The sequence below is a fragment of the Ictidomys tridecemlineatus genome, chromosome 4 (assembly GCF_052094955.1).
Source record: "Ictidomys tridecemlineatus isolate mIctTri1 chromosome 4, mIctTri1.hap1, whole genome shotgun sequence".
Classification (NCBI taxonomy): Eukaryota; Metazoa; Chordata; class Mammalia; order Rodentia; family Sciuridae; genus Ictidomys; species Ictidomys tridecemlineatus.
In genome coordinates this window covers 5,804,313-5,817,513 of record NC_135480.1, presented here as the reverse complement: position 1 = coordinate 5,817,513, position 13,201 = coordinate 5,804,313, and the positions used below count along the sequence as shown (strand labels likewise).

The 13,201-nt window shown below is 52.6% G+C and overlaps 1 protein-coding gene across 5 annotated transcripts; it reads left to right on the top strand.

Moving 5' to 3' along the window:
- The first annotated feature begins 739 nt into the window (after positions 1-739).
- On the top strand, positions 740-12,693 carry Ankrd13d (ankyrin repeat domain 13D). Of its 5 annotated transcripts, none has more exons than XM_078045519.1 (15): positions 740-1,315; positions 1,865-2,000; positions 2,117-2,241; positions 2,972-3,017; positions 3,098-3,241; positions 3,478-3,667; positions 9,437-9,512; positions 9,889-9,970; positions 10,162-10,223; positions 10,300-10,451; positions 11,280-11,437; positions 11,518-11,634; positions 11,721-11,884; positions 11,962-12,053; positions 12,326-12,693. In XM_078045519.1, the coding sequence occupies exons 1-15, from the start codon at positions 1,226-1,228 to the stop codon at positions 12,537-12,539; spliced, it is 1,848 nt and encodes a 615-aa protein (XP_077901645.1). In that variant the 5' UTR covers positions 740-1,225; the 3' UTR covers positions 12,540-12,693. The 5 variants fall into 5 exon arrangements, with proteins under 5 accessions (XP_077901645.1, XP_077901647.1, XP_077901646.1 ...); XM_078045520.1 differs by having other exon boundaries at positions 742-1,315; positions 9,437-9,503; XM_040284034.2 differs by having other exon boundaries at positions 744-1,315; positions 10,321-10,451.
- The last annotated feature ends 508 nt before the right edge of the window (positions 12,694-13,201 follow it).

Here is a 13,201-nt window from a genome sequence, read left to right as displayed (position 1 = left end):
AAAAAGGAAAACCAAGACCATAGGTTTAGCCTTGGGAAGCCCGGGCTGCAGCCTCATCGCCCAACAAAACCAGGACCAGAGACCCCAGGCCCAGCCTCCCAGATCTAAGGGCAGTACTGAGCTAAGACCTGCACTACAGTTTCGGTGTGGGTGGAGGTGATGGCTGTTTCGAAACCCTTTTTCTCCTGGCCTCCAAAAGTGCATCCTTTGCAAAACTGCCCCCTGTGGTGGTAGCATTCACTGAGGACTGTCCTCCACCAAGAAGGCTCTGATGCCAGGTGAACCTGCGTCCCCTTACTTCCTGCGTATGTCATACTTTCATCCTTAACTCTAATGCCCTAGGGCCCGCCTCCCCGCGTCGGTGGGTCCAGTCCGAGGTGTGGTGGCCTTCACACATTGGCCCAGGTCTTTATAAGGGGCTTTATTTAGGCTCAGCTGGCCGATGTAGAGGCAACTGATAGGTGCTCATCTCCAGAACGCTCAGTTCTCTGCCCAGCAGTGATGGGGCCAGGACCTCCCACTTCAGCAGCAGACAGGCATAGTCGGTGCCCTCAGGACCCCACCGGGGTTAAGGAGACAGGGGCATGGACGGGGATTGGCCAGGGAAATGCGGGTGACCCATTGACAGTAGGACGCGGTCCAGCTGCGCACGCACGCGCATACGCGCGCGATACCCATCAAGGGTGCCCAGTCCCCGCCCAGCGCCGAGCCTCCCCGCCCCCGGGCCTCCTTCCTCCCCTTCCGGACCCGGCAAGGAGGGTATCTAGGCAGGGTCTGGGGCGCCCCCTGCAGGTTGTGGGAGGAGTTGCAGTAAGGCCCGCCCTCTGGAACGCCCCCCGCAGACCCTTGTGGGACTAACTCCGGGGCAGAGACCCTGTCCTGGCTTTTCTCGGAGCTCGCGAGGTATTCCTGGCAGCACCCCCAGCCCACCCGCAGCACAAGGGCGGGGTTGCAGTGACCGCGGCTGCGGGAGGTTAGGGGGCAGCGGCCCGACGCCCCGCCCCATCCTAAGAAGCCCCGCCCACCTGGACCCCTACCCCGCCCTCCCTGCCGCCGGCGCCGCTGCAGCTGCTGCGGCCGAGGGGCTGGCGGGGCTGCGGTGGGCGCATCTGGGGCGCGGCTCCAAGCGAAGGCTAGGGCGCCGCGCCAGGCCCGAAGCCGAGCGGGGCTGGGCCGCCCCCGCCGCGCCTGCTTGCCCGCCCGGGATGCGGCGCTGAGGCCCAGCATGGCTGGCCCGGGCCCCACCTTCCCGCTGCACCGGCTCGTCTGGGCAAACCGGCACCGCGAACTGGAGGCCGCGCTGCACAGTCGCCAGGTGAGGCCACGCCGGGCCCCTTCCCAGGGCAGCAGTCTCCATCCTGGGTGCCGTCCGCCCCTGCTCAGCTCCGCGTCTGCATCCCGGCTCCCTAAGCCCCAACCTGATCCGAAGCCCGTCACCTGCCCTCGCGCCGGAGCACTCTGGCCCATCTCCCCGCACCGGGCCTCGATCCACGCTCAACCCCCTCACACTGCATCAATTCCCCAAACTCACCCGCGTCACCCTTGAGCCAGGCTGAAAACAAGATCCCATTCCTGGTGCCCTGGCTGGACCAAACTCCACATTCCTCACGCTCACCTTTGCCTAACCAGACCCCACCACCAGGCCCCCAAGCTCTGCCTGTTGGCATCGGGCAGGGGAGGTGGCCAATTCCTTCCCAGCCGTCCCCTCCCGTCCCCTGCCAGGATACACAGGCCACTCTCTGCCATCTCCCTGGCCTGGCTTCCTCCTGGTTTCCCACAGTGACTGTATTCCGGGTTCAACCCCATAACCTCCTTGCCTTGGCCTCTCCTCTCTTGCCTGTGCTGAGTGTCCCATCTCCCTCAGCACGACATTGAACAGGAGGACCCCCGAGGTCGGACCCCCCTGGAACTGGCTGTGTCCCTGGGGAACCTGGAGTCTGTGAGAGTCCTCCTTCGACACAATGCCAATGTGGGCAAAGAGAGCCGTCAGGGCTGGGCAGGTACTGCAGAGGGCAGAGGGGCTCCCCTTGAGACTGGCAGGACGGTTTGTAGGTGGAGTGAGTGGCCAGGCCGGGGACCACTGGGGAGGCTTCCCTCAGCAGCCACATGTCCCCAGTCCTGCAGGAGGCGGTCAGCACTGGAGACCCAGAGATGGTGCAACTGGTGCTCCAGTACCGCGACTTCCAGAGGGCCACGCAGAGGCTAGCTGGCATTCCAGAGTTGCTCAACAAACTCCGCCAGGTATGGCAGGGCACACGATATAACCAGCAAGGGGGTTGCCGCCCCGGCTCCCCCACCCCCTGGCCAGGACTGACCTTGGAAGAGCACTCAGCCCATGCATCCTGCTTCCCCACCACTGTTTTGACCCCAGTCCAGGGTCATGTACAAAGGAGAGGAGCCCAGGCTCCAGGGGTGAGACTGGACCCTTTGAAAGGAGCCTTCATTGGCATGAAGGGGCCTCTGGTGCCAGAAATCTCTGTGGAGCTTTAGCCTTTGGGCATCCTGGAGAGCGCAGATTTCCTAAAAGGAGGTTGACTTCCCAGAGATGCTTGTGCCTGGAATGCCTGGTTCTGTCTGCCCTTCTGTAAGCGGAAGTCCAACTACCTCATGCCTCCCTCCCCCAGCTGCTCCAGGAACAGTCCTGGAGGAGTCAGTGGGCTCCCTTGACAGGCGGGGACTCTCAGACACAGAGGCAGCAGAGGCTTTCTTTCTCAGGACCCCAGTGGGTTTGTGACCAGCTCAAGACCAGACAAGGCCTCCAGATTCTTATAGCTTCCTTAGGCCTAGACCAGACCCCACTTGGCCCAGCCCCTCCTGGGCGGGGTTGGGATGGGGCATAGCTGGGCCATGGCAGTGCATCAAGACTTGCTGGGGTCCCACAGAGTGGTGGTGGACAAGGATTCCCCAGACCTGCTGACCCCCAGCACCAGGCAGGTGCGTGAGCCTCACGGGCATCTCTGGTCTTTCTCAGGCCCCCGATTTCTACGTGGAGATGAAGTGGGAGTTTACCAGTTGGGGTGAGTGAGGATCACTTGGTGGCCAGAGACCTGGAGTGGACTTTGGGGGAGATCCCTAGTGACTTTGGCTTTCCCTGCAGTGCCCCTTGTGTCCAAGATGTGCCCGAGTGATGTGTACCGAGTATGGAAGCGGGGTGAGAGCCTCCGGGTGGACACCAGTCTCCTGGGGTTTGAGCACATGACCTGGCAGCGTGGCCGGAGAAGCTTCATCTTCAAGGGCCAGGGTGAGCTCTGGGACACTCGTTGCAGGCACGAGGCACACTGGCACTCTTGGATTCTCCGTGGCTTCTGAGGGCAATACTCTTCTTTCTCTGCACTCTCCAGATGTGGAAACCGAGGTTGGGGGTTGGAGTGGATCCAGGGTTGGGGCTGTACCCACTTAGCAGCAGGTGGCTGAGGGCAGCCTGCTAGTGGGGCCTGGCACTAATCTGTCCTCCTCCCTACACCCTGTGGCTGGCAGAGGCAGGAGCCCTGGTGATGGAAGTGGACCATGACCGGCAGGTGGTGCACACAGAGACACTAGGGCTTGCTCTGCATGAGCCCGAAGCACTGCTGGCCGCCATGCGGCCCAGCGAGGAACATGTGGCCAGTCGCCTCACCTCCCCTATCGTCTCTACCCACCTGGACACTCGCAATGTGGCCTTTGAGAGGTCCGTTGGGGCCTGGCACACCGTGGGTGGGATGGGGAGAGGTAACAAGAGCCACCATTAGTGAGGGCAGGGCTATCTGGAGGTCCCCTCCTGCTGAGGACTCTGGGAGGCTGAGCCACCTCCAGAGGCTGCTCAGGTGAAGGGGTTGCCACGGCCCAGTATGTCATTCAGCCTGTGGTGGTGGCCTCCCATGGTAGGCTCAGAGTCCCCGCTGCCATTTATAGTGACAGCCATCTTCTAGGGGTGAGGGGGACTAGGTCATGATGTCCTCAGTTCCTGGACTTCTGACATTACATGTTTTCCATAAAAACAAGGATTTAGGCAGTGGAGACAGCCATTTGTACCAGCGGAGGCTCCTCATGGCTTTTCATTGGTGCTGCCATGTCTGGGGCAGAGACCTCCAGGTAGCCAAGGAACCTATGCTTGGGCAAGAGTGTTATTTCCCACTGGGCATGGTGGCACAGGCCTGTAATCCCAGTAACTTGGGAGGCTGATGCGGGAGGATGGCAAGTTTGAGGCCAGCCAGGGCAACCCAACAAAGCCCTGTCTTAAAATAAAATCTAAAACGGGGCTGGGGGTGTAGCTCAGTGGTGGAGCACCCCGGGTTCAACCCCCAGTGCCTAAACAAAGAAACCAATAAAAAGTGATTTTTCTGAAAACACATGCCTCCAGTTCTAGTAACAGACTTTGGAAACACTGTTTTCATTCAAGTAGTTTTATTGAGATAATTTTCATAGAGCATAGAGCTCACCCATTTAATGTGCACAAGTCTGTGGCTTTGGTATATTCCTGGATAGGTACCATCACTACAGTCAATTTTAGAACTTTTTTCCCTTCAAGAAGAAACCCTTTAGCTGTCACTGCCCTCCCCATTGCCCCGCTCCTCCCCCAGCCCGAAGCATCTACTGATTTAATTTCTGACCTGGAGGTTTCCCTGTTTTGGACCTTGATATGGTGGGATTTAAAAATGCGTGGTCTTTTGTGTGTAAGCTTCTTTGACTCCCAGCTCGCCGCTGCTTCATTCCCACTGTGAGGTGCAGTCACATTTGTTTGTTCATTAGTCCATTGATAGACACTGTGTTTCCACCTCTTGGCCATTATGAATGAAGCTGCCATAAATGTTTTTATATAAATTCTTTGGAGACGTACGTTTTAATTTCTCCTGGTTTTGTGTTTTGGGGTAGAACTGCCGGGTTGTGTGGTATCTCCATATTTAACTGTTGAAGGGCTGTACCATTTGGCGTTTCTCCCGGCAGGGCCCAGGGTTCGGATCTCTCACCAACACTTAGGATTGCCCATGCCTTTGGCTTGTTTGTTTGTTTGTTGGAGCACAGCCATCTTACTGGATGTGAAATAGTCTCTCATGTGGTTGGGATTTGCATTTTCCTAATGACTAATGTCATGGAGCAGCTTTTACTGTGCTTTTTGAATCTTTATTTTTTTAAATATTTTTATTAGTTATAGATGGACACAATTTCTTTACTTTATTTATTTATTTTTTTGTGATGCTGAGAATCCAACCCAGTGCCTCACCCATGCCAGGCAAACGCTCTGCCACTGAGCCACAACCCAGCCTCTACTGTGATTTTTGGTTGTTTTTTTTTTGTTTGTTTGTTTTTAAAGAGAGAGTGAGAGAGGAGAGAGAATTTTTTTAATATTTATTTTTTAGTTCTCAGGGGACACAACATCTTTGTTGGTATATGGTGCTGAGGATCGAACCCAGGCCGCACACATGCCAGGCGAGCGCGCCACCGCTTGAGCCACATCCCCAGCCCGATTTTTGGTTGTTTTTGTGTCTTCTCTGGAGAAATGGCTATTCAGATCCTTTACAGCATTTTTTTAAGTTGGGTTTTCTTTTTCACATTTAGTGGTAAGAATTCTTTGTATAGTCTAGATGTCCCCGATCAGATATATGTTTTGCAAAAATTCTCTTCATTTCTGTGGACTGTCTTTCCACTAGCTTGATAGTGTCCTTTGCAGCATAAAGTTTTTAATTTTTATGATGGACAGTTTATTTTCTTCCATTGGTCATTCTTCTGGTGTCTTATCTAATAATAAATATATCATTTTAAATGTAAAGTCATGGAAATTTTCCCGTTTTCTTCCAAATACCTTTTTTTTTTTTTTGAGTGGGTACCAGGGATTGGCCATTATGAATGAGGCTGCCATAAGTGTTTAAATTCAAGTTCTTTGGCGATGTATGTTTTAATTTCTCCTGGTTTTATCCCCAGCCCTGTTGCCCTGTTTTGTATTTTATTTAGAGGCAAGGTCTCACTGAGTTGCTTAGCACCTCGCTTTTGTTGAGGCTGGCTTTGAACTAGCAATCCTCCTGTCTCAGCCTCCAGAGCCATTGGGTACAGGCGTGAATCAATTAGCCCAGCACAACTAGATCTTTGAACCATTTTTTGAGTCAATTATTTTGTGTGTGTGTGTGCGTGTGTGTATGTATGTATGTGTGCACACGTGCGCATGCTTGCATGCTAGAGACTGAATTCAGGTCACTTTACTGTTGAGCTATATCTCCAGCCCTTTTTATTTTTTATTTTATTTTGAGACAAGTTCTCCCTAAAAGGCAGAGCCTGGCCTCAAACTTGCAATCCTCCTGCCTCAGCCTCCTGAGTTGCTGTGATTACCCGTGTGTGCCATTGTACCTGGCTCATAATTTTTTATATATCTTGTAGAACTTTGTTGCCTGGTATTTTGTTGAGGATTTCACATCCATATTCATAAACAATATTGGTCTGTAGTTTTCTTTCTTTCCCTTCTTCTAGGTAAATGCTCGACTACTGAGCTACACCCCAGCCTGTAGTTTTCTTATGATATCTGTCTGGTTTTGGCATCTGGGTGATGCCTCATAGAATGAGTTGGGAAGTGTCACCTCTTCATCCATTTTTTTGGACAAGTTTGTGAATAACTGTCCTTAATTCATCTTTAAATTATTGTTAGAATTCAGTGGTGAAGCCACCTGAGCCTGGGCTTTTCTTTGTGGGTAGTTTTTTGTTGTTGTTGTTGTGTTTTTTTCAAACATTTATTTTTTAGTTTTAGGTGGATACAATATCTTTATTTTGTTTTTAATGTGGTGCTGAGGATGGAACCCAGTGCCTCACACGTGCTAGGCCACTAGTGCTCTACCACTGAGCCACAACCACAGCCCTGTGGGTAGTTTTTAAAATTATTATTATTGTCAATCAATCTCTTCACTTGTTATAGGTCTACTCAAATTATCTATTTCTTCTTAAATTAGTTTCAGTCATTTGGGCCTCACTGGAATTTTTTCATTTCATCTAAATTATCAAATTTGTTGGAGTAAAGTTATTCCATCATATTCTTTTTTTTTTTTTTTTTTGAGGAGAGAGAGAGAGAGAGAGAATTTTTAATATTTATTTTTTAGTTCTCGGCGGACACAACATCTTTGTCTGTATGTGGTGCTGAGGATCTAACCCGGGCCGCACGCATGCCAGGCGAGCGCGCTACCGCTTGAGCCACATCCCCAGCCCCCATATTCTTTTTTTAAAAAAATAATTTTCTTTTTTATTTAAATATTGTATTAGTTATTGATGGACCTTTATTTATTTATATGCGGTGCTGAGAATCGAACCCAGTGCCTCACACATGCTAGGCAAGTGCTCTACCACTGAGCCACAACCCCAGCCCCAAAAGCCAGCCCCCCTCCTTTATTTTTTATTTATTTTTATTTTTATTTTATATTTATTTTTTTAGGTGTAGATGGACACAACACAATGCCTTTATTTTCTTTTTTACGTGGTGCTGAGGATCAAACCCAGGTCGCCCGTGCTAGGCGAGCGCTCTACTGCTGAGCCACAATCCCAGCCCCCCTCCTTTCCTAAGATAAATTTACAGCTATAAATTTCCCTCTAAACATAATTTTAGCTATATTTCATAAGTTTTGGTATGTTGTGTCTTCATTCCCATTAAAGTATTTGTTAATGTTTTTAATTTATTCTTTGAGACATTGGAGTTTTATTTTTTATTTTTTTTTATTTTTTTTAAAGAGAGAGTAGGGAGAGAAAGAGAGAGAGAGAGAGAATTTTTAATATTTATTTTTTAGTTCTCGGCGGACACAACATCTTTGTTGGTATGTGGTGCTGAGGATCGAACCTGGGCCGCACGCATGCCAGGCGAGCGTGCTACCGCTTGAGCCACATCCCCAGCCCAAGACATTGGAGTTTTAGGAGCGTGTTGTTTACTTTCCACAGATTTGCGAGTTTCTACTTTTCTTTGTGTTTGAAATAAATATTTCAAATTAGAAATCAGTATTTCTAATTTAATTCCATTATGGTTGGAAAAACATACTTTGTACATCTCCTATCATTTCAGTTTTATCAAGGTTTCTTTCTTCCTTTTTTTAACACATTTGGAAACTGTGCATTCATTCAACAACTGACCATGGAGCACCTATTCCATCCCAGGGACCTTTGGAAATGCTGGAGATAAAATGATACAGCAGACAAAAAGCCCTTCCCTAGCGGAGACAGACAAGTGAACAAGATAAATAAAGCATACAGTGTGATAGTGGGCTGAGAGTATAACTAGTGAGGAGGAAAAAAAATTAATTTGGAAGGAGCATAATCGCAGGAGGATCTTAACTGCCACTGCCCAGGAAGGCTTCACAGCAGAGGGGACTTTGCATAATGACCTGAAGGAGGTGAGGAGCAATCCGTGGCCTGATGAGAGGCAAGCCCCCAGGCAGGGTTTACTGAGGCCTAGCCTATGGTCTATCCTGAAAAATGCCACCCCAGGTGCATTAGGATTCCTGTTCTTTTGTTGTTGGGTGGAGTGTTTTTAGAATACCTATATAGTCCAGTTAGTTCATGGTATTCATATTTTCTGTTTCTTTGTTGATCTTTTGGCTACTTGTTCTGTTCATTATTGAAATGGGGCACCAAAGTCTCCAACTATTATTGTTGAATCAGGCATACTTTTATTTTTGATTTTTCAGAAAATTTCAAGATGTGGGCTGGGGGTGCAACGCAGAGGTTGAGCACTTGCCTGGCTTGTGCCGGGCCCTGGGTTCAGCAATGACCAGTACCAACAAAAAACAAACTAAAAAAGAAAAGAACAAAAATGTCAAACAACAAAAGAGGAGATGATGTTCTTACTCATCATCACCCGGCTTCAACATTTTACCTTTTTTTTTTTTTTCTCTCTTCTGTTACTGGGAATTGAACCCAGAGGCTTTCTATTACAGGGTTGCATCATCAACTTTTTAAAACTTTTTATTCTGAGACAGGGTCATTGCTAAGTTTCCCAGTTTGGCCTTGAACTTGTGATCCTCCTGCCTCAGCCTCCTAAATTGCTGGGATTACAGGCATGTGTCGCTGCACCCAGCAACATTTCACCAGTCTTACTGAATCTATCCTTCCTTACTGTTTTCTTTTTCCTGGAACATTTGAAAGCCCATCCCAGGTATCATATCTCCTTTGTTGTTGTTATTTTGCTTATTTTTAATTTTTTAATTTGGTATCATATCTTCTTAACAGTACATGCTTCTGCACATGACTTTTAACAGATTAGGATGTTTTTTAACATGGTCCTGACACCATTATCAAATCTAATGAAGTTGATAATCCCTCAGTTATCTTCTAGTCCCCAATCCTTGCTCAAATGTCCCCGGCTTACAGGCACCCTCTTCAGGGGCCCTTCATGTTGCACAGTGGGAGGGACCCTGGGTGTTGGGCAGCCAGGTGAGGCTCTGGCCAGGTGCAGTGGGGTGCAGGTTCTCAAAAACTTCTGTCTGGTCTGTTGCAGGAACAAATGTGGTATCTGGGGATGGCGGTCTGAGAAGATGGAAACTGTCAGCGGCTACGAGGCCAAGGCAGGAGAGGCCAGTGGTGGGGACTGGGGGTCAGAGGTGAAGCCCAGAGGCTCAGCTTCTCCACACCCAACCCCAGTGTGGAAGGAGAGCTGGAGTAGCCCTGACTCTGGAAGCCCATGAGGCCAAGGGCAGTCGCGGGGGCCCAGGGTCCTGCGGACCTGGCCTGTGCTGAGCCCACCCAGAGCTCTGAGATCAGATGGGAAGAATTTTCTTCTTGGCCCTTGGGCTACCTCTTCTCATTGGTGACTCCTGGGGTTCAGACCCTGCCATCTCCATTGTGGGGAGCAAGATCTCATCTCTTGTCCCCTCTGGTCCTGTGCTGGTAAGGCTGAGTGTAGGGAACAGAGCCTGATCCCCAGCTGCCCATGTCCCCCCTGCCCCCCAGGTGTACAGTGCCACCAATGTGGAGCTGGTGACACGCACACGCACGGAGCACCTATCTGATCAGGACAAGTCGAGGAGCAAAGGTAAACCCAGGTGCGCCTGCCCACTGCCCAGTCATATGCTGGTCTGGGGTCAGGGCCTAGAGCGCCCAGGGACAAGCCAACCCATTCTCAACTGCTCCCTCTCCCACCCAGCAGGAACTGTCAGGTGGAGGGAGGGTGGGGCAGTACAGGTGGCCCAGAGTCCCCTCATGGGCTGCCCCCCTTCTCCTCAGGGGGCAAGACTCCGTTCCAGTCCTTCCTGGGGATGGCCCAGCAGCACTCCTCCCACAGCGGGGTGAGCAGGGCTGGGGGGCGTGGGGCCTGCCTGAGCCCGGGTGGGCAGGGCACCTCTCTTCATCCTGAGGCCTAAGGTCCGGTCCTGGGCCCCCCAGGCTCCTGTACAGCAGGCAGCCAGCCCTACCAACCCTACAGCCATTTCCCCCGACGAATACTTTGACCCCAGCTTCAGCCTGGAGTCCAGAAACATCGGCCGCCCCATCGAGATGTCCAGCAAAGTACAGAGGTGAGGTCTGGGGACTAGCTGGGGGCTTCCTTTAGGGACCAGGATGCCGCTTGGACCGCCTGAGCCCTTGCAGAGTCTTGTAACCCCTGGGGCCCATTATATTCTCACTTGGTGGGCTCTCCCTGGATTCTGCTTCCCAGGGCAGAAGCCATGTCTTTCTTATCCATGGTCCTGAGCACTCGGCAGGTGCTTTGGCCTAGAGAAGTAGTCACACTTCTTTGATGAATGAATGAATGTGTGGCACGGCCCACGTATGCATTTTATTCCACTTACTGAGCGCGCCGGGGCCAGGGCACGGCAGGTGGAAACAGCCCATGTAGGAAGGACCCACAGCTCTGCAGCCTCAGGCTGTGTCCCTGGGACGTGTCTTCTGCTCCCTCAGTGTCTCCCTGAGTGACATCAGAAGTCACACTTGCCTGCTTCCCACAAGGATCTAATGGTCAGGTGAAAATGGTCACAGTGGACATATCCTTACAGCAGGTCTAGCACTCTTCTGGCCACTTCAGGTGGATCCTCTCAGCCACCCAGTGGTGGAGCTGGGATTTGACCCCTGGGCTGTGCTGGACTCGAAAGTACAGCCACCTATATGGTGCTGACCAGTTCTGGGTGGAGGAGGAGGATGGGGCTGTGGATGAGGTCCCAGGAGAAGCCCCTGCTTGCCTTAGACCAGATGAGTGGGCACAAAGCCATCACAAGTGCCCGGCTGGAGGCACCTGGGGACACCAGCTCCAGGGGAGGCCATCAGGACAGCTGAGAAGGGAGGAGGCCTAGGCTCATGGAAGGACCATCAGAGAGTCCCTGACCCCAGTCCTTTGTTTGGCTGGGCAGGTTCAAGGCCACATTGTGGCTGAGTGAGGAGCATCCTCTTTCCCTGGGTGACCAGGTGACGCCCATCATTGACCTGATGGCCATCAGCAATGCTCACTTTGCCAAGCTGCGTGATTTCATCACCCTGCGCCTCCCACCTGGCTTCCCCGTCAAGATTGGTGAGGGGGTGGCCCAGTGCAGCAGGGGGACCTCCCTGGATGCGGGGTCAGACAGCTCAGGCCTGGCTGTCTCCTTACAGAGATTCCCCTCTTCCACGTGCTGAATGCCCGCATCACCTTTAGCAACCTCTGTGGCTGTGATGAGCCCCTGGGCTCCGTGTGGGTGCCCGCCCCCAGCACTGCCGTGGCCGCTTCAGGTAGCACCAGCGGGGGCAGAGGGAGGCTGCAGCTTTCTGGCTGTTGAGCCCCAGCATCTGAGTTGGCTCCTCTGCCACCTGCCCAGGGAGCCCTTTCCCATGTGAGGTAGACCCCACCGTGTTTGAGGTGCCCGAGGGATACAGTGTGCTGGGCGCAGAGCGCAGCGAGCCCCTTCGAGACGAAGATGATGACCTGCTGCAGTTTGCCATCCAGCAGAGCCTGCTTGAGGCAGGCACAGAGGCTGAGCAGGTGGGACTTGGGCGGGGGTGGGCACTGGCCCTGCAGCCACAGGGCTGAGGTGACAACTCGGCTCCTGGCCACTGCAGGTGACTGTTTGGGAAGCCTTGACCAACACACGTCCTGGCACTCACCCTCCTCCCCAAAACACAGTGTATGAGGAGCAGCTTCAGCTGGAGCGGTGAGGCCCTGCCTGGCCCGAGCCTCTGGTAGTCCCTGGCAGGGGTGGGTAGCAGGGAGATGCGGTCTCAGGATCCCACTCCCTCTTTAAGGCCATCTCCAGCAGCAATGATGCCTGCAACAAAAGGTGGCATGAGGGACAGGAGGGACAGGTCCTGCTTGGCTCTCTCCCTCACACTGTCTTGGTCCCCAGAAGCCATGTACCCAGCTCCTTGGCTCCTCCTCCAGCCTTCCCATGCACTGGTTTGCTCTCCCTCTCACATTGCCTGGCAGGGCCCTCCAGGAAAGCCTGCGACTGTCCACAGAGTCCAGGGGTCCTGGATCTCCTCAGAGGACGCCCCCATCCCCTGTCCCTCCAAGCTTTGAGGAGCAGCTTCAATTGGCCCTGGAGTTGTCTTCGAGAGAGCAAGAGGAGCTGGAGCGGCGGGGGCAGCAGGAGGAGGAGGATTTACAGAGGATCCTGCGGCTGTCGCTCACTGAGCACTGAGCCATCTGGCCCTGGGAGGGTGTCTGTCCCAAGACTCTCTTGCCTGCTTTTGTAATTTGTTTATTTATTTATAAACTGCTGCTGAGCTGGGGGCCTGGAGCCCTAGGAGTGGGCTGGCAGTGGGAACCAAGATGGAAATAAACCGTCAGCAACAGGTTTGCTGCACTCAATGGCTGGAGCTGGGGAAGGGGTCACTGTGCAGAGGGCTCTGAGAGCAACCACGGATGAAGACCTTAGACCTGATTAAGGGGACCATGGCCCCCTTAGCTTCTCTTTGAGTCTCCATCTCTTCATCTGTCAATTGAGAAGACCATCTCCTGAGAAGTTGCAAGGGGCTAACACACCTGCCAAGTGCCCTTACCCAGCAGGTGCTGCATGAACAATTCCCCTGAGCCCTACCCCACCTGGAGACCAGGTTCCTCCTCTCATCCAGCCCTGGTCTTCCTGAAACCTGGCCCTACTCTGGGGGTGGGGGGCGGAAAGAGGAAAGGCTGGGCCTCCAGACCCTACTCTGTCCTCACTCCCTACCCTGACTCTAGCGAGTGCCATCAGAGTGACTTTGAGCAAGTCACTTCCCTCTGCAGCTGTAAACCAGGCTTAGCTCTGCCCCACTCGACCCCAAGTCGGAACTGACAAATTGCCTAGAGCTTCGTGGGCGATTT